The sequence below is a fragment of the Danio aesculapii genome, chromosome 1 (genome assembly GCF_903798145.1).
Source record: "Danio aesculapii chromosome 1, fDanAes4.1, whole genome shotgun sequence".
Lineage (NCBI taxonomy): Eukaryota > Metazoa > Chordata > Actinopteri > Cypriniformes > Danionidae > Danio > Danio aesculapii.
This window is the reverse complement of record NC_079435.1, coordinates 30697971-30724548: the sequence shown is the minus strand read 5'-3', so window position 1 is coordinate 30724548 and position 26578 is coordinate 30697971. Positions and strand designations below refer to the sequence as shown.

The 26578-nt window shown below is 34.5% G+C and overlaps 1 protein-coding gene across 5 annotated transcripts in view; it reads left to right on the top strand.

The window, feature by feature from the left end:
• The window catches only part of raph1b (Ras association (RalGDS/AF-6) and pleckstrin homology domains 1b), an 85659-nt gene that overhangs the window by 48697 nt on the left and 10384 nt on the right, over positions 1 to 26578 (top strand). The window contains exons 3-11 of one of the 5 annotated variants that reach the window (XM_056458748.1): positions 3740 to 3861; positions 5070 to 5172; positions 7176 to 7735; positions 13677 to 13763; positions 14179 to 14253; positions 19526 to 19603; positions 23914 to 24073; positions 24161 to 24282; positions 25578 to 25643. In XM_056458748.1, coding sequence (XP_056314723.1) covers positions 3742 to 3861; positions 5070 to 5172; positions 7176 to 7735; positions 13677 to 13763; positions 14179 to 14253; positions 19526 to 19603; positions 23914 to 24073; positions 24161 to 24282; positions 25578 to 25643 — 1371 coding nt within the window. In that variant the 5' untranslated portion in view covers positions 3740 to 3741. Of the gene's footprint in view, positions 1 to 3736; positions 3862 to 5069; positions 5173 to 7175; positions 7736 to 13676; positions 13764 to 14178; positions 14254 to 18479; positions 19385 to 19525; positions 19604 to 23913; positions 24074 to 24160; positions 24283 to 25577; positions 25644 to 26578 lie in introns of those variants that run through there. The other 4 variants (XM_056458756.1, XM_056458764.1, XM_056458772.1 and 1 more) reach the window with 4 other exon arrangements.

Here is a 26578-nt window from a genome sequence, read left to right as displayed (position 1 = left end):
TAAAACTCACTCTTAATTACAATTGAAGATGATTGATAATCCTAGCAAACTGAACAGACCTTTTAATTCCGGTTGCTTTGCGCTCATCCTCTCTTGATGATATGATTATACACGTGACTACCGGACATGTTAATGCGCGAAGCTGTCAATCAATATTGGTGGGCGGGGGGACCGCACTCCTACGTCAAGTTGTGGTCAATCTGAAAACCGCTCCAATTGGTCCACCGTTTTTATGTTGTTAAATTTAAAAAAAAGGACTGGTTGAGTTTATTTTACCCAATATGACAGTTTGTACACTATACTTACACACATTTCTGTCCAAACAGCTTGTAAAGTAGATGTTCACCATAGGTGCCCTTTAATATTAAACTGCCACAATAACATTGCTAAATTAATCTGTCCAGATTACATTCTATAATATACTACAATATACAACTCAATTATTAAAAAAGTAAAGTAATTATTTTTATAAAATAGTTAAAGATCATGAGTATACTTAAGAGTGTTTGCAATTTCAGTCTGCTAAAAGTCTCTGATTGACCTTATTCTTTGCATATGAGCGGGCACAGCCATTTGAATCTTTTTGGCTCGAGACTTCCGGTCCCATTCACTTCCATTCATTTTTAGACTTTAAAAACAGCTGGTGCAAACTGATGTTTTCTTAATAAATTAGTCTGTATTCTTTCTCTGTATAGTCATGAACACACTTGTTTGTAGAGCAAGTAGTTTGATTAGTGTTATGCTGTTTATTATATTCATTTCTCCCAAGGCTACTGAACCAGAAGTTCTAACACAATCACAAAAACGAGCCTACTTCCGCATTGTAGAATAAGGTCAACATCATTGCATTGGACTTGCATATGCAAACACTAGAAGATGCTGCTCACAAGTGTTGTCTGAAGCCTTCTCATAATAATGAAACCTTTGGTTTAGTCTCCTGCTGATCTGTTAGACTAAATATCAGCAGGACTGTGTTGTAAGAAAACAGAACCAGGACTCTCCAAAACCAAACATACGCTCTGAAGAGACTCTCTCTGTCTCTGCAACTGTTTTTTCATGTGTTTTTTTTATACTGCTGTTCTTGATGGGGTTGCTGTGATATTTATGAAGTCAGACTAATCGCAAGAACCCTTGTGATCATTCCTATTAGAATCAGAATAAATACCAATTGGTTTGAGCAAGATCCTTTTTCCCCTAGCAGAAACGCATTAAATTATTTTTTAAAAATTAAAGTGAAAATGTTTATAGTGTTACAAAATAATTTAGGTTTAAAATGTATATGTGTTTTTTTTTATATATATATATATATATATATATATATATATATATATATATATATATATATATATATATATATATATATGGACATTCTAACATTTTATTCCGTACAATTATTATGCAGAAATACTAAACTAGTTTATTAAAATACTGGATGGTTATATAATATCTTAATTATATCTCACGATTCCTGCCTTTACTAATATTTTCTTTCATCAACAGCTATGTTGAGCAAAAGCCATTTCTTTAAAAAATAATAATAATAATCTTACAGACCCCAATTTTACCAATTGTAAATGAAATATATTTAGTCTTTGTACTCTACAGATTGACTGGTTTAGATAAATTTTGTTACTGTAATATTTAGAGTAAAGTTAATTAACATACCTACTGCAGGTTCACAGCTAGGATACGAGTTTACTGCATGTAATTGAGTTGAATAAACAAAATATTTTCTTAAAAAAACTAAGGTCTCTTAACATTGGGTCTACTTTCATGCCTGGTACTAGGGCTGCACAATATATGGTTTCAGCATCGATATCACAATGTGCGCATCCGCAATAGTCAAATCGCAAAGATATGCAATGTTGAGTCTCAGTTGAGCAGGAGCTACAGAATTGTTTTTAATTAATATCTTTATATGGAATTTATATGATTTATGCAAAAAAAAAAAAAAGATAATTTTAATTTTTGTCTTGTTTCTAATCCAAATATTTACATTTCAAAACGAAAACAAGACTATTTCACTTACCCCACTGACAGATAATTTAGCTTGAGAAAATCTCTTAATTTGGATATATTTCTTCTGATGGTGAAAACAAAACAATGTTTTACTTGATCTAAGTATTTTTTTTTTTTGAGACGAAGAAAAGCATGTTTTGCATTGTGATTATTCAATTGGTGTACCTGAATGCTGTTAGACTCACCAGAAAACCATCAAATAGTACTATTCATAATATCTTGTGAAACTCTATAAAATATTGCAGTATCAAGTTTTTCCAATATCGAGGTGCCCTACCTGGTAAAACCATTAGTACAAACACACAGGCACTCCCTTGCTGGATCAAAGAGTAAAAGGGTCTCTAAGGTAAAGAGGACCTCAGAACATGTGTAGAATTGTGTCTACACTTTGAGCCTGTTAAGGGCATAATTGAAGGAAAAGAAGTAAATCAATTCTTCCCAACCCAACTTTGAGAATAGATTAACGGTGTTTTTTTGTTTGTTTTTTTATCGCACGATAACAGTCTCGTGTTAATGTACGACGTTAACCCAGATAACAGCCCACCACTAGTATAAATATATATTAAATGAGATTTATTACATGTAACAGTAAATTTGGAAAAGGGCTGTCAGCATGTCCTGTGCTGATAGTGAAAGTGAATCATCAATATGTGTCTATGCTTTGTTTGACTCATCTGGTAGTCGTTCATCATCCTTTATTCATTCACCCAACTATGACTCAACTTGTAAAACCATAATATATGCTTACACACGTGCTGACTCAAGTGCTTTTGTTTTGAGTGCCAGCTGTGACTAAACCTCAGTTATTTTGGTGTCCACTAGAGGGCGATGATTATCCTCTCACCTCCATTCTATTAAGGTCATTACTAACACACACCCACCCATCGCTCTCTTGACTTCAGTGTTTCCAATTTAACATCTGGAAATGCCTTTTCAGTACACTACAGTGAAACAGATTCATCCAACTGCATGTTTTGTTTGTGTGTGTTTGTGTGTGTTTACATGTCATGTATAATTCATTAAAAACGACACAGAAGTACTTTTGGTGCTTTGTGTAATTTTATTACATTACCCTATAATCAGCATGTGTTTTCATCAGAAATTACAGTGGAAGGTACAGCAGGAGTTGTCATGGCAATGATGGGGGTGAAACTGATAGTGGAAGATCTAGAGAGTGTTGCCATAGCAACTATGCCAGTCTTTGAGGCAGAGCTGAGGTTACCATAACAACCACATCACACCCTCTCAGAAGGCAACCTTGAAATAATGACTCTCTTTACACCGACATGACAGCATAAATGAAAACGATGAAAAAAATCTGAGTTTTTCTTGTAGATGCCAGACTGACAGATGTTAAGCTAAGGGATTCCAGATGCATATCATGACCCTTAAAGATATAAGGGTTGCCATGGGGATTTCAGATATCAGAGACAAACTAATATCGGATGCAATGTTGCACGTGAGGAAAATAAATGAATCATCTTGACAAGATGTGATCATGTATGTCATCCTTCAGTTGACACTGAATCAACACCTAATAGTATTGACACATCAAACCCAACAGGTCGATCTTGAATTTTTGGTATGCTTTGTTAGCAGGGTGCAGTATCTGTGATGTTCTGTATGTTTAGACATCAGGTGGTCTGTTGATGTGGACATGGCTCCTCATCGGCTGAATCGTGTACTGAGGGTGCGTGTGTTTGTTTGTGTGTCACAGCAGATATGGAGCAGGTTTCAGATGATGAGCTGGACCATGCTGCCGAAGAAGACAGCGATAAGGAGGACCAGGATCTAGACAAGATGTTTGGTGCCTGGTTGGGAGAACTGGACAAGCTCACACAGGTGACATTCACTCTTGAATTTTGGGGGCTTTTCTCAGGAAATGTAGATATAGGTAAATAATTTGATTGAATCCAATACGTTCTGTTTAGAGATGAATAATATAGGGTCATGTAAGTTGTAATATGAACATTATATCAAATACTATTTAATATTAGAGATCAAACATATAAACAGTTGAAGTCAGAATTATTAGCCCCCCTTTGAATTTTTTTTTCTTTTGAAATATGTCCTAAATGGTGTTTAACAGAGCAAGGAAATTTTCACAGTATGTCTGATAATATTTTTTCTTCTGGAGTCTTATTTGTTTTATTTCAGCTAGAATAAAAGCAGTTTTTATTTTCTTATGAACCATTTTAAGGTCAAAATTATTAGCCCCTTTAAGCATTTTTTTTTTCGACTGTTTACAGAACAAACCATCATTATACAATAACTTGCCTAATTACCCTAATCTGCCTAGTTAACCTAATTAACCTAGTTAAGCCTTTAAATGTCATTTTAAGCTGTATAGAAGTGTTTTGATAAATATCTAGTAAAATATTATTTACTGTCATCATGGCAAAGACAAAATAAATCAATTACTAGAAATGAGTTATTAAAATTATAATGTTTAGAAATGTGTTGGAAAAAAGTTTCCATTAAACAGAAATTTGGGAAAAAATAAACAGGGGGGCTAATAATTCAGGCGAGCTAATAATTATGACTTCAACTGTATATTTTGTTCATGTTAACGAGTTCATTAAAGGGATAGTTTGCCCCAAAATGAAAATGTACTTACTATTTACTCACTATTTACTCAAATTCTGTTGAACACAAAAGGAAATCGTTTGAAGAATGCTGAAAACATGTAACCATTGACATCCATAGTAGAAAAAACAAACACTGTGAACAACACAATGGTTACAGGTTTACAGCTTTCTTCAAACTATTTCCTTATTGTGTGTCAAATAGAAAAAAAGAAAATCATAAAGTTTTAGAACAAGTAAAGGGTGAATAATTAAGACAAACTTTTCATTTTTAGGTAAACTATCATTAAGTATATTTATTATTGACAGACAATATAAAAATTTTGAAATCATTAAGTAGCCATAACAAAAATAAAAAGCTCAACCAGAATAGCCTTCGGATGCATTGTGTTTATTATTGTATATGCTGATGATTTATCTCACCTTGCATAATGTAACCTTCCCCCATTTCTGTCTTTGATTTAGAGTTTGGATGATGGGCGTCCTGAGAAAGTACAAAAAGCTCCTCTCAGACAAGAAACAAACCTTGCCAATTTCTCCTATCGTTTCTCTATGTACAACATCAATGGTTAGACTACCACCCACCCACATACACACACACACACACACACACACACACACACACACACACACACACACACACACACACACACACCTCTGATTGCTCAACATTCATTATCACATGAAATCTCACTCAAACCGCCTTCACATGTTTTAGATACAGTGTTGTTTTGACATCCATTTAAATTAATTATTTTCCAAAATGCCTGCATAACAGCAAAATTGTTGTAGCTTTATAAAATCATTCTCTTCTTTAAAGTTTGGGGATGGTTGGATTTTTTCGTACAATTTCTGAAAGCAGTCTTCATACTCCTCAGTATTTTATTTTTTTGATTGAAAAAGGTAATATTGTAAAAAAATATATATATAAATTGTGTTATATAATATATATCACGATTAGCAGAGTGTGATATTACATTTATACAACAGTTTGATGGCATAATATTGTATATAAAAAAGAAAATCAAACATGTAGAGTCTCATAGCCCTTTTGTTTGAGGAACTTTCTTCTGCCATTCATTCACATCTGCAGCTGATGTCAGAACAGCAGAAACCATTGCTACTTCACAAATGTCACTTTAGAGCTAGTATTTGAATGATTCTCTAAAGGTAATGTGCAAAGTGATGACAAAACAGGTGATTTTGCTGACATTTTAAGATTATAAGGCTGAATGGCATGAAATGCCATTAGTCTAGAGACATTTACCAGTATTTCTCTGTTGTAATCGGGAGATCACTATAATTAATCCCCGAAAAAGCCACAACAAAGCAAACACTACCAGATTACTGTTGTGGTTGCGATAAGGAAAAACGCTAAACACATGCAGGCATTTCTTCTTCTTTTCTTTTTACTGAACCAGTCTGCAGTAACGAAAACAGGAGACTCATTAGAAACAAACAGATGGCCAACCAAAAAGTAACTCATAAACAAAATGCATACATTCCTGATATGCGAGTCTCATCTCACACTCAATACAAAATACAATACTGCAATTACTATAGTTTAAATACAACACTGCAACATAAACAAGAGAGAGATCAATTTAGAATGTCACTCACCAATTTTACAATGTTTTGATCTGCTGTACTTTAAAAGTTCGATGATCTTTTCTCCTCTAAGGGCTTTTTATGCGGTCTGTGTCACCATCTTGTGGTGGAACATCAACTGATGGATGCTGACGTGCTGTATCTCACAAATATTAAAATATTTAAAATAGGCACTATCCTTATGAATGATTTGCAAACTAAACAACTACATTCTCAACTAAAAAAGCCTCAAAAGTATATTATGTGTTCCAAAAGCAGCAATATTGGTCAAACTGTAATGAGTTTATTCATCTGTTGTCACTATGTGGGCCGCGTAATACAGAAGGGTGAGGAAGCTGAACGAGTTTTGATATTGCAGAATATCGCACTGCTATAAGCCAATCAAATTCGAGAACCAGACAGAACTGTTGTATAAATGTATATTATGTATAAATGTATAAATATATATTTTTATCTTCTTTTTTTTTTCTTAGTTTTATACTCTGTTAGCAAAGTTCAATTTGTAGCAGCCAAAAGCATGTAATATAACGACATGGTAATTAAATAACATATCCTATGACTATAAATATATAAAAATAATTGTGCTGCTTAAAGTTGTTTTGAAATGTAATTAAATTAATTTTGAAAAGAAAATGTGTTTATAAAAATACATTTTTAAAAACACTACAGGATGCTGATTAATGCTAATTTATTGCCAAATAAAAATGTATGTTCTGTAAAAGAAAAAACTTAATAGTTTACATTAAACTTTTTAAAAATAAATATGATTAATAAAATTTCAAAACCTAATGCTTAACTGATGATCAAGAAACTTAATAATTCTATTATAATCATTGATAAAGAATCTGTGCATCTTAATATAAAAAGATTTGGCACTTTTTATCAGTGTGTCTATTAATATAAATACTTTCTAAAAGAATAAAAAAACTATACATTTAAATGATCCCCTGTCTGTCCATGCAGAAGCCATTAATCAGGGTGAGACGGTGGACCTGGATGCTCTCATGGCTGACCTGTGCTCAATAGAGCAAGAACTTAGCACCATCGGCAAACCCATAAGCAAGACCTTAGATGGCAAATCCAAACAAAGGCCCACCGGACGCTCAGCCAGCACGAAACACAGCGGAGGGGGCAGCAGTGGTGGAAGCACCAGCAGCAGCACCCGAGCCTCACCCGCCTCCACTGTTCGGGGTGGTAACAGTCAATCTCGACCCCTGGCCTCCAACTTCTCCCTGGATGACATCACTGCTCAGCTGGAAAAGGCATCCTTGAGCATGGATGAAGCAGCGAGACAGACTTCTGAGTCTTCCTCCTCATCATATTCATCTGCTAATCCACCTTCTAACTCACATCATCGGCGAACAGGGTCAGTCGGGACAGTCAGCGACCAGGAAGTGCGTTCCATCGGTCATTCGTCCAGGTCAAGCGTCAACTCTGCCTCTGCATCTAGCATGGACTCGCTGGATATTCGAGGACAGGAGAACGAGACTCAGTCACAGAACCAAAGCCAGACTAGCACAGAGGTAAAACACACACAAACGGGATGTTTTTGATTATGTTGTTCTTTTGAATTATTTCATAGCTGATGCTGCTTTTTTTCCACTGGGAGAAACTGGGAGAGAAATATTAGCTGGGATTCTAAAGAGTGAGACAGCACAGGGAAAACTGAAAGCAGATGTGAGGGCTTAAATCTGAAGCACAACTCTAGAAAATAAGTATCTGGAACAGAAAAGGGCAGAGGGACATTTGCTATCTCCACAGAGATAAATGTTTAAAGAGCCCCTATTATGGGTTTTTGAGAATGACCTTCCATGTAGTGTGTAACACAGCTCTTAAGTGAAGTGAAATATCCAGCTAAGGCTTAAATCTGAAAGTGCCCAATGTTTAAAACTATTAATTCATTTATAAAAGAGTCGACTCATAGTGCTTCAAATGAATCGTCTTGATAACGAGTCTTTAGCCGTTTTAGCGTGATGTTGATACGAAACTTAAGCCTTAAGTTAAAGTTAAAACTTGTTAAGTTAAAACTTACCGCATTAGCAAAGAAAAATAGGAAGACAAACACTGTAGCAGTTGAAGTTACTGGAGTTTTCCGGGATAAATAACAAGATGGGTGGGTGGCTGGAGATGGGTCTGAAATACTGGAGACTCCCAGGAAAAACAGGAGTGTTGGCAGGTATGCTCACACATACACTATGCCCTCTGACTACTTCTATAGTGTTGATAATCCGTGCTAGGCATTTCACTCTGTCTTGCTGTGAAGGCTGTCATTTGTCCAATCAGCACAGATTAGCTTCGCAGTAAGGAGGGGTTTGGGAACAAATTAATCACTGAACGATTCATATGGGAGTCGCTGGGATAATTAGGGATAAATAAATGCATATATTATGAGACTATGAAAGTGTTTTTTGACCTTGCATGCATATCAGCCTGTTGTTGGAGACCCTTAAAACCAAAATATGACCCTTTTTAATGTATACTATGGGCTCTTTAAATCAGGCTGGGTTTCTTTAGTAATGAATGTGGTTTAATCTTCACAACAGTTTAGATGATCCAAATTTTCCCAAATTAACTTGATTATATTTATATTTTTAGTATTTTTTTTTTACAGATTAAAAGTGCATTTAGTGCTAAAGTCCAAATTTTATAAGTTTAAAAATAAAAACTCAGATTTATTAACAGTCCAAACCTAGATTCAAGCTCCATTACATATTTAAAGTCATTTAGAAATTAGTGTTTTTAAATTGTTTTAATTTATGTTTAATTTTTTTGCAGCTGGTGTTAAAGGAATGCCACTTTTTTGGAAATAGGCTTATTTTTAATAGTCTCATAGGCTTAAGTTCCCTAGAGTTGACCATTTTTAATCCATTCTACCAATCTCCAGGTCTGGCGAGGACATGTTTAGCGTAGCTGGGCATAAAACTGTTTTATAGTTACATCATGTGTTAAGACTGGCAGAAAAGTTGCTATTTTCTAGGCTAATAGGTCTAGGAATATGCTCTCATTCTGGCGTAATAGTCAAGGGATTTTGCATATGCATTTGTTGAATTTTGTCCTTTCAGATGCCAAATAGCAGAACATTATTTAAACAAATCACACGGTGCGATTATTAGTTTTAATGTTAATACTTAACATCCAGATGTAAACCAGTTTTGGGATTGACATGCTGCTATAGTTGCTGTTAGGAGAAGAAATTCAGATAACAGAGAACACATGGTGTTCTATAAATTTTTTTTTATTTATTTCAATTGCCAGAGGATTGGGTTACCCCAAGATATCGATTGCCAAGCAATATTATTTTTATTTTATTTTCCACTGCTCTTTGGTTGATTGCATTGGTCATTATAGAAATGAGCTGGTGTGACTGTTCTTTATTTTGCGCATTGTGAGTAAATCAACTCCAGAACCTTTCACTAGCATCAGGGCTGTTTATGGGATTGCGCTGATTTGTTTAGTAAATCCTAAGAAATCCATATCAAGGGAATAGTTCACCCAAACTGAAATGCTGTCATCATTTACTCCTATTTCACTTGTCACAAACCTGTTTGAGTTCTTTCTTTTGCTGAACCTAAAAGATGATGTTTTGAAGAAAGGTGGAAACCAGTAATCATTCATTTCCACAGCATTTGTTTATCATACTGTGGAAGTCAGTAGTTACTGGTATGAAAATATCTTCTTTTAGCATAAAAAAAACCCACTTGAGGGTGAGTAAACTTTCATTTTTGAGTGAAATACTTGAAATAGTCATCAAAATACAGTTATGTGAGAAGATGAGAAGACATTTCATTATCATTTGATAATCTCTTTAAAAAGGATTGTTCAGCTGATCCACTATGATAGCAATGCAAAAAAAACTTTTTTTTAATATTAGGACTTAAATGCATAGTTCACCTAAAAATAAAAATTCGGACAGCATTTACTTAACCTTCACTTGTTCAAAACCTATTTGAATTTATTTCTTTGGTTAAACACAAAAAAAAATTATATTTTGAAAAATTCTGGTATTTTTACTTCCATGGTATTTTATTTCTTACAATGGAAGTCGATGAGTGCTGGCAACCAGTATTCTTCAGATATCTTTATTTGAGTTCAACATATGAAAGAAACTCATAAAGGTTTAAAACCATATGAGGAAGAGTAAATAATAATGAGGCAGTTTAATTTTTGGGTGAATTATCCCTTTAAAAGTAGTCAAAAAACTGTGATGCTAAAGACCTACTGAATGCACTTTTAATAGAAATGTATTACATTTTACACTTTAAAGTGTAGTGACTTGAGTACACCTCTTCAGTTCAAGCTAATTTTCAATCTCAAATTTATTTTGATATTTTTTGAGGTGCATAGTCAAAACAATGATACAACTACTCATTTCTAAGAAATATATATTAAAAATCATATTGTTGTTGTTTTGCATAGTGTAATAAAACTATTTCTTAAAGTAAAAAAGAACTGCTTAATATATTTAAAACAAACAGATCTGTAGAGAAATCTAGCATTTTCATTAGAAGTTTTCTTTACAATAACACACATAATAAGAGTTGTTTATTGTTGGTCTGTATATGTGTGCATATGTGGGTATTAAAAGGAACAATTTTCTAAATTGAAAATGATTTTCCCATCTGTGCATCTTCAGATAGGAGAAGAACTAGGCTTAGTCATAATTCTGTTTTGAATTAATGTCTTGCCTTCAGTGTAATTGCTGCCAAAAACAAAGAGTAATTTACATTTCATATGTTTATCCTGTTATTCACTAAATAATTTAGAACAAACAGGGTCTCTTTACTTGGACAGCGAACATTCCCTCTGACCCAGACAAACACACAGTTCTATTCATAGTAGTTGTTTATTCGTTTGTTGAGGGCAAAGTCTGCTTTGTGGTTTTGGGAAATGTGATGATCGGGGTTTCACTGAATTCATCATGAAATCATTATAGCCGAGTCATCTCTCGGCAATCCACATATTTCTCACACTCATGCGCATATATAACTAATTTCTGACAAGCACCCACACTCCACTTTAATAGTTTTTAATACGGATGTCAGAAACTGGGAAGACAATCCAATAAAACTGAAAGATGCGATTACGCCACTCTTCTAACCACAGCATTGCTCATCCACACCAAGATGTACAGATCCTCACACTCCACTCAGCTAAAAATACATGCTGTGGTTTGAGATGTAAACTAGAACTGTTGTTTTCACAGTGTGATAGCATTTCATGTTTGTGTGTAAGAGAGAATAAGTACACAAATCCTGCTGCATGACAGTATTACATGACATGTAGAGACTTTGTGCTTAACATGGACACTGTAAACATTAGCATGTGACTATGCTACATGGCTAAGCTAACTCATTTAAACAGTGTGATAGCATTTCACGTTTGTGTATGAGAGAGAATGAGTGCACGAATCCTGCTGCATGACAGTTTTACATGACATGAAGAGACATAGATTTTGTGCTTTGCATGGTCACTGTAAACATTAGCGTGTGACTATGCTACATAGCTAAGCTAACTCATTTAAATGCATGTGTTGTTTGTACTTTATTTTTACACTAAGAAAAGGCCTTGATGTGCAACAAATATAATCTAATGCATAATGTTTTCTATATTAATATGAAATGAGGGTTTTCAACCAGAGTCTCACGTAGAAATATTAAAACATGCACATTGTATAAGCATTATGTGTGGAATATTTGAAAATGATATGATAATTTTTTATCTTATAGATGCACTACTCCTAGTGTACCTATAAGATAAAAAAAAAATATTTATCGATATAAGTAGAGAGTCATTGTCCTGTAGAGGGGCAGTCACATTTACTGTTTCCTACAGATTATTTTGGGCAAAATCCAGTAGTTGTGGAATCTACATGAACAGGAGTTTTGTATGAGAGAGAAAAATTTTGCCACATAGATTTTGCTTGTGGTCTAGTTGGTCATGAAAATTTGCTGACCAGCATAAATAAATAAATAAGTATACACACATATCTTTGACAATCGCTAATGGCTTGGATGATAAATTCCTTTGTGTGATTGCACCTTGAAGGTTGAAAACCCGTGGTATTGAATAATGAAGCAAGGAAATATAAGAGCTGTTAAATGGGACGATCAGGTTAAAAAAAATTACATTTTATATGTACAATATCTTAAAAGAAAAACTAAAATCAAACAAAAGTATGTTTACAGGAAAGATCTGACAATGGAATTATATCTGGCAAAACAGTGCACCACAGTAAATGTCAAATACACACTAGTTCCAAAGTATGGCCAAAAAAGGATGTGGTATACGTGCTAAACGTGCAAGAATAATGTGATGAAATTTCTTTCAAACCTTGCAAGTCATGAGCACATAATGCCAATAAACTTTCTCACCTAATGTGCAAGGATACCAGAGTAGGGACATGATGTAACTATCAGCAAAGTATTGTTTACATCAAGCTAACTCGTAACACTTTACTGGATTTGCACTGGTAATGCATAACTACAGTTTCAAAAGGACCATTTTGAAACTGGACAAGCCTATTAACGGGACAAACCTACATTCTTATTTTAGAAAACAATTCAAAAGTGTTTGAATATTGCATTTGGTTTTATCCTTTTATTTTTTTATACACCAAGCAAGTACAGGTGAGCTTCAGTTTCTGATGAGGTCTGTGTTTAATGTTTATATGTATATATATATATATCTATGTGAGTTTCACAAATAAAAGATTAACTAACATCGCTCACACATTAATGCGCTTATTAGCCTGAACTAATAATGAACAATACTTATACACCATTTATAATCACAGTTCAGCATTTACTAATGCATTATTAAAATCCCAATTCATGCTTGTTAACATTAGTTAATACACCGTGAGTTAACATGAACTAACAATAAACAACTATTTTCATTAACTAATGTTAAAAAACTTACGATTAAATACTGTATTTACTGTATTGTTCATTGTTTGTTCATGTTAGTAAATACATTAATTAATGCAACCTTATTGTAAGTAAGTGTTACCCTAAAATCTTTGACAGAAATGTCATAATTGAATAACGAAAACAAACCTTATGTAGCACATATACTTCCATTGTATGTTCATTACTGTAAACGGTAACACTTTAGTTTAGGTCACAATTTACGGTAATAACAACCCATTAACTAACACTATGAGTTTAAAAACACTGCTGTTTATTAATAGATGGTAAGATAGAAGTTGGGTTTAGGTTTTGGGTAGGATTAGGGATGTAGAATAAGATATTAAGAATAACTACTAAGGAACAGTTAATATCTTACTAACAGGCAGGTAATAAAGCAGTAGTTATTAGTGTTAATTGTGACCTATAAACTTAAGTGTTACCCTAGAATGTTTTGCAAGAGTGACATGTATTGACCCTTGCTTGTGCATGCCTCGTTTGCTTTGTTTTCTTGCATGATTAACATTTCTGTTTGCACCTTTTCTGTATGTGATGTCAGCATGTGTTACTGCGCAGAGCCAATGGTAAAACTACCAGACGGCATCTTGACTTTACCTCACAGGAGGGGGAGGTGGATCAAAGTACTGTAAGTGTGTGTATGTGTGTGTGAAAGGGGTAAAGAATATGTGTACACCTAGTGTTTATTCTCACAGTACTGATAACTCCAGGTTTTAAAACACCATCATTTTAATTTCAAAAGGAAAATGACAGTATATCAGGAGAGATTTAATCTCAGTGCTTGATGTATAAGGGGTTTTAAAAGAGAACACGATTTCGTTGAGGGCTTAAATAAGTGTACTAAACAGTTCTCTTAATTATGTTTTACATCTAAACTTGAATATGCCATCTCTTTCTAATTAAGAAAAAAAAAACAAAATGCTCAGGCAATGCTTCCACACTTTCTAAGCTTCACCACAATCAAGTTTGCGTTTCTATCATTTTTGAAATCACAGTAATCATTGCACTGATTAATCTGTTTGTCTTTTCCCTGCACCTTTAAGCACTCGTATCTGGACAGGGAGACCTCTCTGATTCTGAAAAACATTGCAGGAAAACCCTCTCACCTGCTGACCAAGGTGACACTTACTTTGCTTTCGCTTGCTGCTTTGTTCCTTTTATTTCTGCATGCAATTGATTTATGTCTCCACTGAAAGCCTTTTAACCTCAGTCTTCTTGTCAGATATGACACTTTGCTCCACCCACACCGCCATCTTAAATTTTTTTTTGGAGATGTTGCTCATTTTTTTATTTCTCTCTTTGCTGCCATCTTCATATTTGTGCAATTCAGCTCGCTATTTAAGTTCCAACATAAAGATTTTGCAATCTTTTGCCATTTTTTATGCTTTCAGCCTAGTGTGCCTTCGGGGAAATGTGGTTTTAGCTCAGGTTTTCTTGTTTTTAATGATCAGTTATCATTCATGAATTGTACATTTACAGTGCATATGGAAAGTATTCATAGCACTTCACTTTTTCCACATATTTTATGTTACAGCCTTATTCCGAAATTGATTAAATTAATTTATTTCCTCAAAATTCTACACACAATACCCCATAATAACAATGTGAAAAAAGATTTTTTGAAATTGTTACAAATTTATTAAAAATGAAATACCTGAAAAATCACATGTACACAAGTATTCACAGCCTTTGCCGTGAAGCTCTAAATTGAGCTCAGGTACATTCTGTTTCCACTAATCATTCTTGAGATGTTTCAGCAGCTTAATTGGAGTTCTCCTATGGTAAATTCAGTTGAAACATGATTTGAAAAGGCAAACACCTGTCTATATAAGGTCCCAGGGTTGACAATGCATATCAACCCTGCACAAACCAAGCATGAAGACAAAGGAATTGTCTGTAGACCTCCGAGACCGGATCGTCTCGAGGCACAAGGCTGGGGAAGGTTGCAGAAAAATTTCTGCTACTCTGAAAGTTTCAATGAGCACAGTGACCTCCATCATCCTTGAGTGGAAGATGTTTGAAACCACCAGGACTCTTCCTAGAGCTGGCCGGCCATGTAAGCTGAGTGATGGGGGCAGAAGGCCCTTAGTCAGGGAGGGGATCAATAACCTTATGGTAACCCTGTCTGAGCTCCAGCGTTTTTCTGTGGAGAGATGAGAACCTTACAGAAGGACAACCATCTGTGCAGCAATCCACCAATCAGGCCTGTATGGTAGAGTGGCCAGACAGAAGCCACCCCCCCCCCCCCCCCCCCCCTTTTTTTTTTTTTTTTTGGAGTGAATCCCAGACGTTACGTTTGGAGAAAACCAGACAACACTCATCACCAGGCTAATAGCATCCCTACAGTGAAGCATGGTGGTGGCAGCATCATGCAGTCGGGATGTTTTTCAGAAGAAGGAACTGGAAGACTAGTTAGGATAGAGGGAAAGATGAATGCAGTAATGTACAAGGACATCCTGAATGAAAACCTGCTTCAGAGTGCTCTTGACCTAAGACTGGGGCGACGGTATATCTTCCAGCAGGACAATGACCCAAAGCACACTGCCAAAATATCAATTTAGTGGCTTCACAACTACTCTGTGAATGTCCTTGAGTGACCCAGCCAGAGCCCAGACCTAAATCCTATTGAACATCTCTGGAGAGATCTGAAAATGGCTGTACAACATCGCTTCCCATCCAACCTGATAGAGCTTGAGAGGTACTGCAAAGAGGAATGGGCAAACATTCCCAAAGACTGGTGTGCCAAGCTTGTGGCATCATATTCAAAAAGACTTGAGACTAATTGCTGCCAAAGGTGCATCAACAAAGTATTGAGCAAAGGCTGTGAATACATATGTACATGTGATTTTTTTTCAGGTTTTTTATTTTCAATAAATTTGCAACTATTTCAGAAAATCACATTGTCATTATGGGGTATTGGGTGTAGAATTTTAAGAAAGTAAATTCATTGAATCAATTTTGGAATAAGGCTGGAATAAAAGTAAAAAAAAAAGTGGAAAAGTGAAGCGCTATGAATACTTTCCGGATGCACTGTAGAAGGGTTTTTTTAAGTGTGAAGGTGTTACAATCATCTATTATTCTTTGTTTTATATGTGTATCATAGAAAAGTTAATGATTTCCATGTATAGAACAGACTCTAAAAACAAAATGCAGGTTTGCCAGCTACATTGTCTGACTGTGTCCTTAAAGAAATGGCTGCTCATCATGTAGTTGTTTAGAAAGATGTTAAATGTTTAAGGGCTCATAAAAAAAAGCACATTTACTCACTCTTTTAGTTTTTTTTTTTTTATGTATACAGTATTAAAAGTAGTATTTTCAAAAAGTAGGTTATTACAACTTTTCTCCTTTAGATTGATGTCTATTGCAAAGCAAACAATTCTGTCTAGCTGCACGGCCCATTATTAAAAGTAATTCACCGATACATGTGAATTTTTGTTATCATTTACAATCTCATCACAATCCAAACCTGACTGACCATAATAGAAAATATTTTGAGAAATATTTCAGTGAAAGTTTTCTTAGTAACCTAATTGGTTTGGTTACCAATATTCTTTCATTTGTTACAAAAGGAGCATGGGTATAAAACATATTTATGTTTGAGAACAGTCTCTAAAAAATAATTTGGGTTATCACAAAGAACATCTAACTATATAAAACCTAATATATATTTTGGCTTTATTTATTGCTATAGTTTATTGCATGTGAGAAAAATGTAAGAGGTAAATTCACAATTTAGAAGAAAAATGTCAGATAAATTTATATTCTGTGGCAGAACTTCCATGAACACTAGTGACTCTCTGCTCTAAGCTGAATATATATTAAGTTATAGATAGTTTGATGTTCTTTGTGATAAGCCAAATTATTTTCTAAAGAATATTTTCATGAGATGTTTTATGCTCCTTTTGTAACATAAGAAAGAATATTGGTTATTAGGTTACTAAGAAAACCTTCACTGAAATATTTCTCAAAATATTTTTATTATGTTCAGTCAAGTTTGGATTGTGATGAGGTTGTAAATGATAACAAAATTCACAATTTATTGTTAAATTATTTTTCAATAATGGGTCAGGATTGTTAGTTGCTATAAATCGTTACCTTGGAATTATAAGGTTCTATCTGGGTTCTGAATGATTTTGAGATATTGAGCTTCAAAGTTTTTGCATTCCATAGCAAAAGTATGTGTGTAACTTTTTTTTTTTTTTTTAAATAAAAAGTCTTAAAATGTAAACAACTTATAAAAAACATCCCATATGTAAATAAGTTGTCATTTAATAAGAATATGTCAATAACTCAATTTTGACAAAAATGTCAGATAGAACCTTACAATTCTAAGGTGACGAAACATCAATCTAAAGGCTCTTTCTTGAATAACTTTGTGCTTTTTATCTATTCCTGAGAATAGCTATTATTATGCATGTGGTTTTACTTCCCATGTTATCATACAAAAGTCGGCACATTTGCAGGTGTGGGGAATTGTGGGAAAGTGTGCTTTGTCTTGTCGAGACACTAAATAATAAGCATATAAATCTGATGCCACTTTGATTTTTCATGGATGTGTGAGCTTTTGTTAAACCTTGAAGCTTGTGCTACAGTCCTATTGAAACTCTAATTCATTGTACAGCATAACAATGCTACATTTTTTTCATACAGTGAGCTGTTATGTTTATATAATACATTTTATGTATTTTTTTGCTTGGTTTTACTAAGAGGTTGCACTTGAATATCACACGTTTGTGCCAATTGTGATCTGTTCCAACGTGATTTGAGAAATCTTTTTTTTTTTGTTGTGCCAAATAAACAGTGGGGGACATTTGATATTTCTGTATTTCACATCATAACTTCCTTCCTTTGTTTTATTATTTTGTCCTAAAGCTTACGTTCTTGATTATTTTTGTTTAAATGTGATTTTTGAATCCATTGATTGGGTTTCTTTTAGTTAGGGTTACTTTTAGTTTTTATTCAGTTTGATTTATTTTGGCATGGCATTAGACAAAGACATTATATTTACACAAATTGAGGCAGAGATGTTCTTGAAATCACGCTCTGATTTTTTCATGATTTCATCAGACATCTCAAGCAGTGTCTGGATAGATTCACTGCAGACTGCTCAAACAGAGAGAGATCCAGAGTAAGGGGGAAAAAGACTTCAAAGGGAACTGAATGCTTTTTATCGGAGGCTCTGCCTCGGCTGTTTGCAGGACTCTCCCATTCTTGCTCCTGTTCTCCATCTCTGCTTCACACATATGTGTATTCCACAGACAATGATTCAAGAGAGAGAGAAACTCTCCTCATATAATTCATACCTTACTTTTTCTTACCCGTTTTATGACTTTACATTGCTCAATTTGCCATCTTTTTAAATAAATGTTGAAAAAACAAAAAATAGTACTTCAACTTGACGTAAGATACTTGTCCTTACAACCACCCACCCCGATATAGCTGGAATAATAATTGCAAGGCCTAGATATCCTTTATCCCCATGGTACCCCCAATAAAACGAGGGTATTTCCCCACAACCATAAAGAACAATATCTTTTGATTTTGGCTTCAACTTAATTGGCTGGTGAAAAGAAGGTCAAGGAAATGAACATCATTGATTGGTTGCTGTGAAGTGTATTTACGTTCCGATTGGCGAAGAGGTACGAGAGGGTCTTTTCTAGTTGTTCTGCTGGCGAGGGGGATTAAACCCTGCTATTGGACACGCTAGCAGAGACATGCAGCTGTTTCACAGAGAGCGAGAGACTCAGTCAAAGAGAGGGGGAGGTCTCAATCCCCTCCCAATGTCGAGGAGTAGACTTGTGTGTAAGATACTCTGGGTGTAAAGATACGTGAGGGGAAGCGCTCTCGGTGCATCAGTGCATGTTTTGCCTTCACGTTTCTTCTGTTTGAGCTGCGGCAGATGAGTTTTTCGGATTACTTGAATGATTTTCTTCCAGTTTCAGAGGCCATTCCTGCAGCAGCTCTGAAACTTCAGCTGGAAGTACCTGTCAGGCCTTGAAAAACGGTCTTGTGAAAGCTGCTGTTTGGGATGAGAATGGAGTTCTGAAACATTCCAGCTGCTGCAGCAGTTAATCTGTATTGAATGAATGAGCAGCCATTTCTCCAAGGAGCTGTTGACATGAGTAGTGGTTCGGGGGTGATTTCTCAACTGTGGCTCTGGTTGCCGGTTGATCAGGCTTTTGCAAAGGTTTAGGGGTTGTTTTTCGAGGGGTCATAATGGATGTGATGACTGCATGCTGGAGAGGGCAGGTAAGAGAGAGAACCTAAATCCACCTGCCTTATTTCATTACTCCCATAACCAATGAAACTGACAGGCTGTTTGAACTTGTATTTGTCGGCATAATGCTTTGCAAGTGTTTCTTTGTTAACATGTCGCCATGTCATCTGCAGGAGGAACAGGCTGCCAAAGCCAAGGCTGAGAAAATCCGTGTGGCGCTAGAGAAAATTAAAGAAGCCCAGGTGAAAAAGGTGAGTCTAGACCACTGTGAATCCCCCAGGAATCAGTAAACCTTCTCTTAGTACTGCATGATGCAGCCCTTCAGTCACAGAATGAATGCACAGTAGAAAATAGGTCACCCATGTGTCTGTTAGTCTCTGTCTGCTTAGAATGGAGGATGCACAAACAAGACGTGCATAACCGTCGGTAAAGGTTTTGCTTCAAATTACTTGTTGAATTGGATTTATTTATTTTGTGTGTGGTTGTTTTTATTGTCATGCAAACAGGTCTAAGGTTTTCATTTAGACAAGAGAGATGATCTGTCCTGTTGCACCATTCAATGGAAAAGAGCTGTCAAAACAATGCTACCAGGCACATACTAATACCAAGTGAATGAATTAGACACAGTACAGTGATTGGGCCTCAATAGTAAAGACAGATGACTGTTTCCATTCATTATGTCTATGGAGAAAACTGACAGCATTGAGCAGCAGTGGTGCAGCGAGGATGATATAGAATGAGACTGCGTCAAATACACTTTCAATACTAATAGAAAGAAATCAGCAGAATATCTTGGGAATTGGAGGGGTTTAAGACCATTTTTCAGAGCCAAATACAGGAAATGGAAGATTTTCAAATTTCAGGGGTTAAAACATTAACATGTATGTTACATGAACAAACAATTGTTTTGTTTAACATGAACAAACAATAAAACATGAACATGTATGTATTTTTATATAAAAGAAATCTTAAATTCTACATTATATCTACACAAGGTCAGGATTTCTTATGTTCAAGGACTCAAGAAAACATTTAGAGCATTGTTGGTCATGAACAGCAAGGGTCTTCAGGCATTGCACCTGTGGCATTCATGTCAGCTCAAATGTTCACTAATAAAAGAACTTGTAAATTGTAATCGATTCATTCATTTGAAGACGTGTATACATGCTCAATCAAATTTCTTTTCACTTGTGTACATTTAGGCTTCATTATGTATGTTTGTGGGGAATACAGTTGCAGTGAATGCAAAATTCACAAATGTATTCATAAAGAATAGGCAGTGTGAAAATCTGGGATTGTTCTGTTTAAAAAGGCTTCTCAGTTTTCACACAAATATTCATTAATGTGTCAGATTGCTAAAGGTTTTCTTCAACTTGAATATAACTGCACAGTGTGATGGTTTGTTTGTGCTTAGGTCAAAAATGAGGCAAGTTAGATTGTGTGTGTGCGTGCGTGCGTGTGTTTTGAGTAGATATATGAGGCTAAGAGAGAGAAGTGAGCATAAATTAGTAGACTATTTTCTGCTGAGACCAGTTTTGGAAAAGCGCCACATGCTCCCTTGTATCGTTATGACTTTCAGGACCCTGTCAGGGCTGTCTGTTAATGTGCCTATGCAACACTTTTCTCTCCCTCTTTTTGATTCCTCGCTCTCAAGAAGAAGAAAAAACAGGGTGTGAAATAGAGAGGGTTGAAAGCCAGACTTCATTCCTGTTTCCAGTTAGTCTTTATTAAAGCCACGTTTCTGAACATCCACATCATATTCCAGTTCAATACAATCAATCTACGAGCATCAACATTCTGATTGAACTACATAGTTGTACATTAACATACTATACTAATTACTCATTTCTTTACTGTTTTTACAGTGCTCAGCATATATAACTACACCCCTCACAAATCTATCTTTTAAATCCATATTTCTAATAGTATATTTTTTATATAATACAATATTATATTTGTGTATATACATTAGATTAGTCAGTACTGAAGCCAAATCTGGAGCTTATCTAACAAAATAACTTACGATAACGATCCAAAAACTAGTACACCCAAATGTATATGTTATAGAAAATATTCAATACAAATTTTAAAAAGCAAAAATCAAGAGAAGCAAAAAAAAAAAAAAAAAGAAAAATTTAGTTGAAATTTTGTAGGTTGTAATTTTTTTGCAATATTTTGCTTGAATTTAATTGTATTATTTTTTATTTCTAAATATGTTTGGTGACTAAAATATTATTTTCATAAATATGTCTGTTTAATAAATCTGTTTTGTTTAAATGCACCAAAATACATATATTGCATATATTCACTGAGAAATGGATAAAAATATTTCTTTTCATAATGAGGTGTACTCAGTTATGCTCAGCACTGTATAAGGTATTCCAACTAGTGGAATAGTTTATTTAAATATATTTTATCATTTGATCTGTGTGATGTTTTTGGGTTCTGTGTTTAAACCCGGAGTAGAATTTCACAAGCTGTATTATTTAGACATTATTTTTTTAGCACAAAAAAAATAGTGTTTGTCATCAAATGTTCATTATGTAGTACAAATTACATAATTATTGTGAAGCAGCTTGGGCAGCCTTTTGGTTGTAGTGCTATATAAATAAAGTTGAAAAAAAAAGATCAGAAATAAATTATTTGAGTCCTTTATTATTGTGAAAAATAAAAGAGTAGTGCTATAAACTGAATCTTCTCAAAAATATTCAACTGCTTAAGGTTTAATTCTTTTTGAACTCTATTATGAACTATATGGATCACATCAATGTGTCATGATGAACATGTTGAAGATAAGCAAATGGGATCAGCTGTTTGTTTTTAATGTATTGATTTGTTTTTACTGTATTGTTTTTAATGTGTTTTCCATTGACTTGGAATGTAAATAATACCAAAAAGTAGATTAAATAATAGCCCAAAATTTTGTGAATGTAATTTTGTGAATGCAAATCATAAGCTGCCAAATTGATTCTCTAATTGATTCTCCAAATTATTATTCTCTGTAATAACATTTTGTTGGGTGACGGGTTCAATTCAAAACTTTTTCATCAAATAAATTTTGTCAACGTGTGAAATGTTGTTCATTCATTTTAAAAGCCTATTAAAGTTTTTAACCCTTATGTGCTGTTGGGAATGTTTTCACCCACTCTGGGGTGATTTTGAGACTTAGCTTGGCCACGACTTTCTCTGCGTTTCAGCAAATGGAATTGTTTTTGGTGCCAAATATTATTTTGACACGTATTTTGGGAAAATGTATTGAAAGTTTTCAAAAACTGAAGTTTACTACCTTTTCATTGTGTTCATGGCTGTTGTGCCCCATTGACTTCCATTAAAATGAATTTTTTTTTTATTGCAATGCCATGACACAATTATAATTATTGCTGTTTTCCCCATTGGGAAGAGGTACAATTTGTTATTTTTACTGTTGATTGTTAGTTGCAGTGCAAAAATGAACGCACACTATAATTTGCTGTTATACTCTACAGAACTCCATACTCCAAAAGCCATAAACTGTTTTCCGAATCTAAAGGGTTAAGGATGCCAACTGATAAAGTAATATGAACAAATTTTACCTCTTCCCAACAGGGAAAGCCACCCACAATCAAGAATGCATGATTATATGGTGTCAAGGCTTTGCAATCAAAAAATGTCATTGTAATGGAATTTCTGATGTCAGATTAGGTTTGACCTATAATTAGTTTAATTGACAGCCACGGACAGTCAATTTGAACAATACACAAGGATTAAGCATTTTTTTTGTAGACAAATTCAAACACGGGAATAATGTTTATTGATCTAGACCACTTACATTTGAAGTCAGAATTATTAGCCCCACTGAATTATTAACACATTTCTAAACATAATAGAAATATGAATAACTCATCTCTATTTACTGATTTCTTTTATCTTTGCCATGATGACAATAAATAATATTTGACTAGATATTTCTCAAGACACTTCTATACAGCTTAAAGTGACATTTAAAGGTTTAACTAGGTTAATTAGGTTAACTAGAAAGGTTAGGGTAATTAGGCAAGTTATTGTATAATGATGGTTTGTTCTGTAGACATTTGAGAAAAAGAAAAAGAAAAAAAAAAAAAAAAAAAAAAAAAAAAAAAAAAAAAATCGCTTAAATGGGCTAATAATTTTGACCTTAAAATGGTTCACAAAAAAATAAAAACTGCTTTTATTCTAGCCAAAATAAAACAAATAAGACTTTCTCCACAAGAAGAAAAAATTATCAGACATGCTGTGAAAATTTCCTTGCTCTGTTAAACATCATTTAGGAAATATTTAAAAAAGAAAAAAATTCAAATTCAAAAAATTCTGACTTCAACTGTATGTCAAATGTTTTCAACTAAATCTTGAGCTAGGAATGTTTTTAAGCTCATGACATGCATAAAAAGTGTGTCTAAGCGATTGACTAAGTCTAGCGTACTTTTTGTGAAGTATTACGTGTATGTGCTTGTGTGTAATATAAAGCTGTATATATCCATAGAAAGTCAATATCAATTGCTCTGGAATGAAACAAACGGGCTTTTTCTTGAATGTTTTTGAATAGCTGGTGATACGTGTACACATGTCAGATGAGAGCTCAAAGACCATGATGGTGGATGAGAGGCAGACAGTCAGGCAGGTGCTGGACAGTCTGCTGGATAAATCTCATTGCGGTTACAGTCCTGATTGGGCTCTGGTGGAGACCATCCCTGAGCTACAGATGGGTAAGGACACTTGCACATGCACCATCTGTCTACCTCAGGGACAAAATGAAAATCACCTTATTGTTCATTCATCCTCTTTTTCCCCAGAGAGAATTTTTGAAGATCACGAGAACCTTGTAGAGAACTTGCTCAACTGGACCAGAGACAGTCAGAACAAACTCATGTTCATTGAGCGGATTGAAAAGTATGCACTTTTCAAAAACCCCCAGGTGAAGCTCTTGTTTTATTTCTAAAATATACTGGCAAAAAAAATCGAATAAACCATTTGGAATTCAAAATCTTTAAATGATTCATTCACAAGAGTGATTCACAGAAAGAAATGTAGTTTTACCACTACTAATAATATGTGAAAAAATAAACACATTTGGACACTTCTGAAATAACATTTATGTTTTAAAAAGTTGCTCATTTTCTTATTAACAATCCATTTCATCAGAAGCAACAGTAATTACATTTATAAAATGTTGATTTTAAAATGTTTCAAACACATTTTTAGCTTTTCTTTCATCAAAGGATCAATATGGTCATTTGCAATAAAAATATTAGTATATTGTGATATGCCTTGGACACTATATTACCATTTTGGAATGATTTTGAAAGCATAATTTCTCTGAAAACTAGAGTAATGATTTCTTAAAATCATCTTTGTGATCCCAAAAATAAATTACATTTTAATGTTTATAAAAATGGCGATGCGGTCGCGCAGTAGGTAGTCTATCGCCTCACAGCAAGAAGGTCGCTGGTTCGAGCCCCCGCTAGGTCAGTTGGCGTTTCTGTGTGGAGTTTGCATGTTCTCCCCGCGTTCGTGTGGGTTTCCTCTGGGTGCTCCGGTTTCCCCCACAAGTCCAAAAACATGCGGTACAGGTGAATTGAATAAGCTAAATTGTTCGTAGTGTATGTGTGTGAATGAGTATGCATGGATGTTTCCCAGAGATGGGTTGCAGCTGGAAGGGCATCCGCTGCGTAAAACATATGCTGGAAAAGTTGGCGGTTCATTCCGCGGTGGCGACCCCAGATTAATAAAGGGACCAAGCCGAAAAGGAAATGAATGAATGAACGAATGAATGTTTATAAAAATGGAAACCATTTATTTATTTTCATACCTAAAACTTACTAAAATCATACCAAATCAAAAAGTCATGAAAACAAATTATTTTATGTTACTTTAACTAATATTAATCAGTTAATTGCATTTTGACTCGTGTTTTTTTGTTTTTTTGTTTGTTTGTTTGTTTTATTGATGCAAAGTTAATATAATTTTTTGTTAGTTTGACTCACTGTAAAAATTGCTGGGTTCCACATAGTTGATTTGTGTTGGGACAACATGAAGGAATTAAACAAGACTTTTGTTTTACAGTGTAACCTTTAGTGTAATTGTAAACACTCTTGACTCTTTAAGTTTAGCTTGAAGTTATAGTAATGACTTGATGGTTCTTGGTGTGTAAAGCAGTTTATATTTTGTCACACTGACTCACATATTGCCTGTTGTGTGTGTGTTTTCAAGAATTACTTACTTGGGAGGAAGGAGACTTCTGAGATGGCAGACAGAAACAAGGAGGCACTGCTAGAGGTAAAACATGTTATAAAACTTGAAAGCCACATTAAACGCAGAGAAATACTGAAGACTAACTAGCCTAACTTCTCTTCAGCCAACTGTGCATAAACTGAAAATTGCTTTATAGCAGGTGTTCTGTAAACTCGGTCCTGGAGGGTGTCCTGCAGATTTTATCTCCAACTAGCCTCAACACACCTCCAAAACTGTTTCTAGAAAGCCTAGTAAGAGCTTGATTAGCTAGCCCAGGTGTGTCTGATTAGGGTTGGAACTAAGCTTTGCGGGACACCAGCACTCCAGTACTGAGTTTCAGAACCCCTGCTTTATAGCTAAAGATTTAAGTTCATGTCAAGTCTAATGCAGTTGCTTTGTATAAAACTTGATTATTTTGCTTTGTAGATTTGCAAAAATGTACAATGCATATACATGTTTAGTGAAGGAGAGAAAATTCTTTATTCATGTGATGTTTATGTAGAAATGATCATTTTGATGACTGACAGTTTGTGTCTTGTATCAAGATAAAGTGTTTATAAACTACTTGACAGTATACTTGTGATTAAGACTGCACAATGTTGGAAAAAAAATTGTTCAATGTTTTTTTTTTTCAAAATATATTGTGAAATGAATACAGTTTCTGGAATAGCTTCAATTAAAAAGTATTCAGAGTTTCGATTGATTTGGATGATTTTGTAGAGCATAAATAAATACAACAAAGCAAAGACCCAAATGACATGAACAGTGCTTTGTGGTTTTCTGGGCAATCGACAGTATTCAGGTATAGAAATTGAATAATTAAAATAAACCCTGCTGCTATGAATGTTCAAATTTCTTGTGTTAAAATGCTTGAAATTCATTTAAAAAAGCTTGTAAAATATCACAACAATTATGGTCGAGTTTTGCAATGACTGCACAAATCCACACATCTTACAGTACAAACGTAAAATAGCACATCC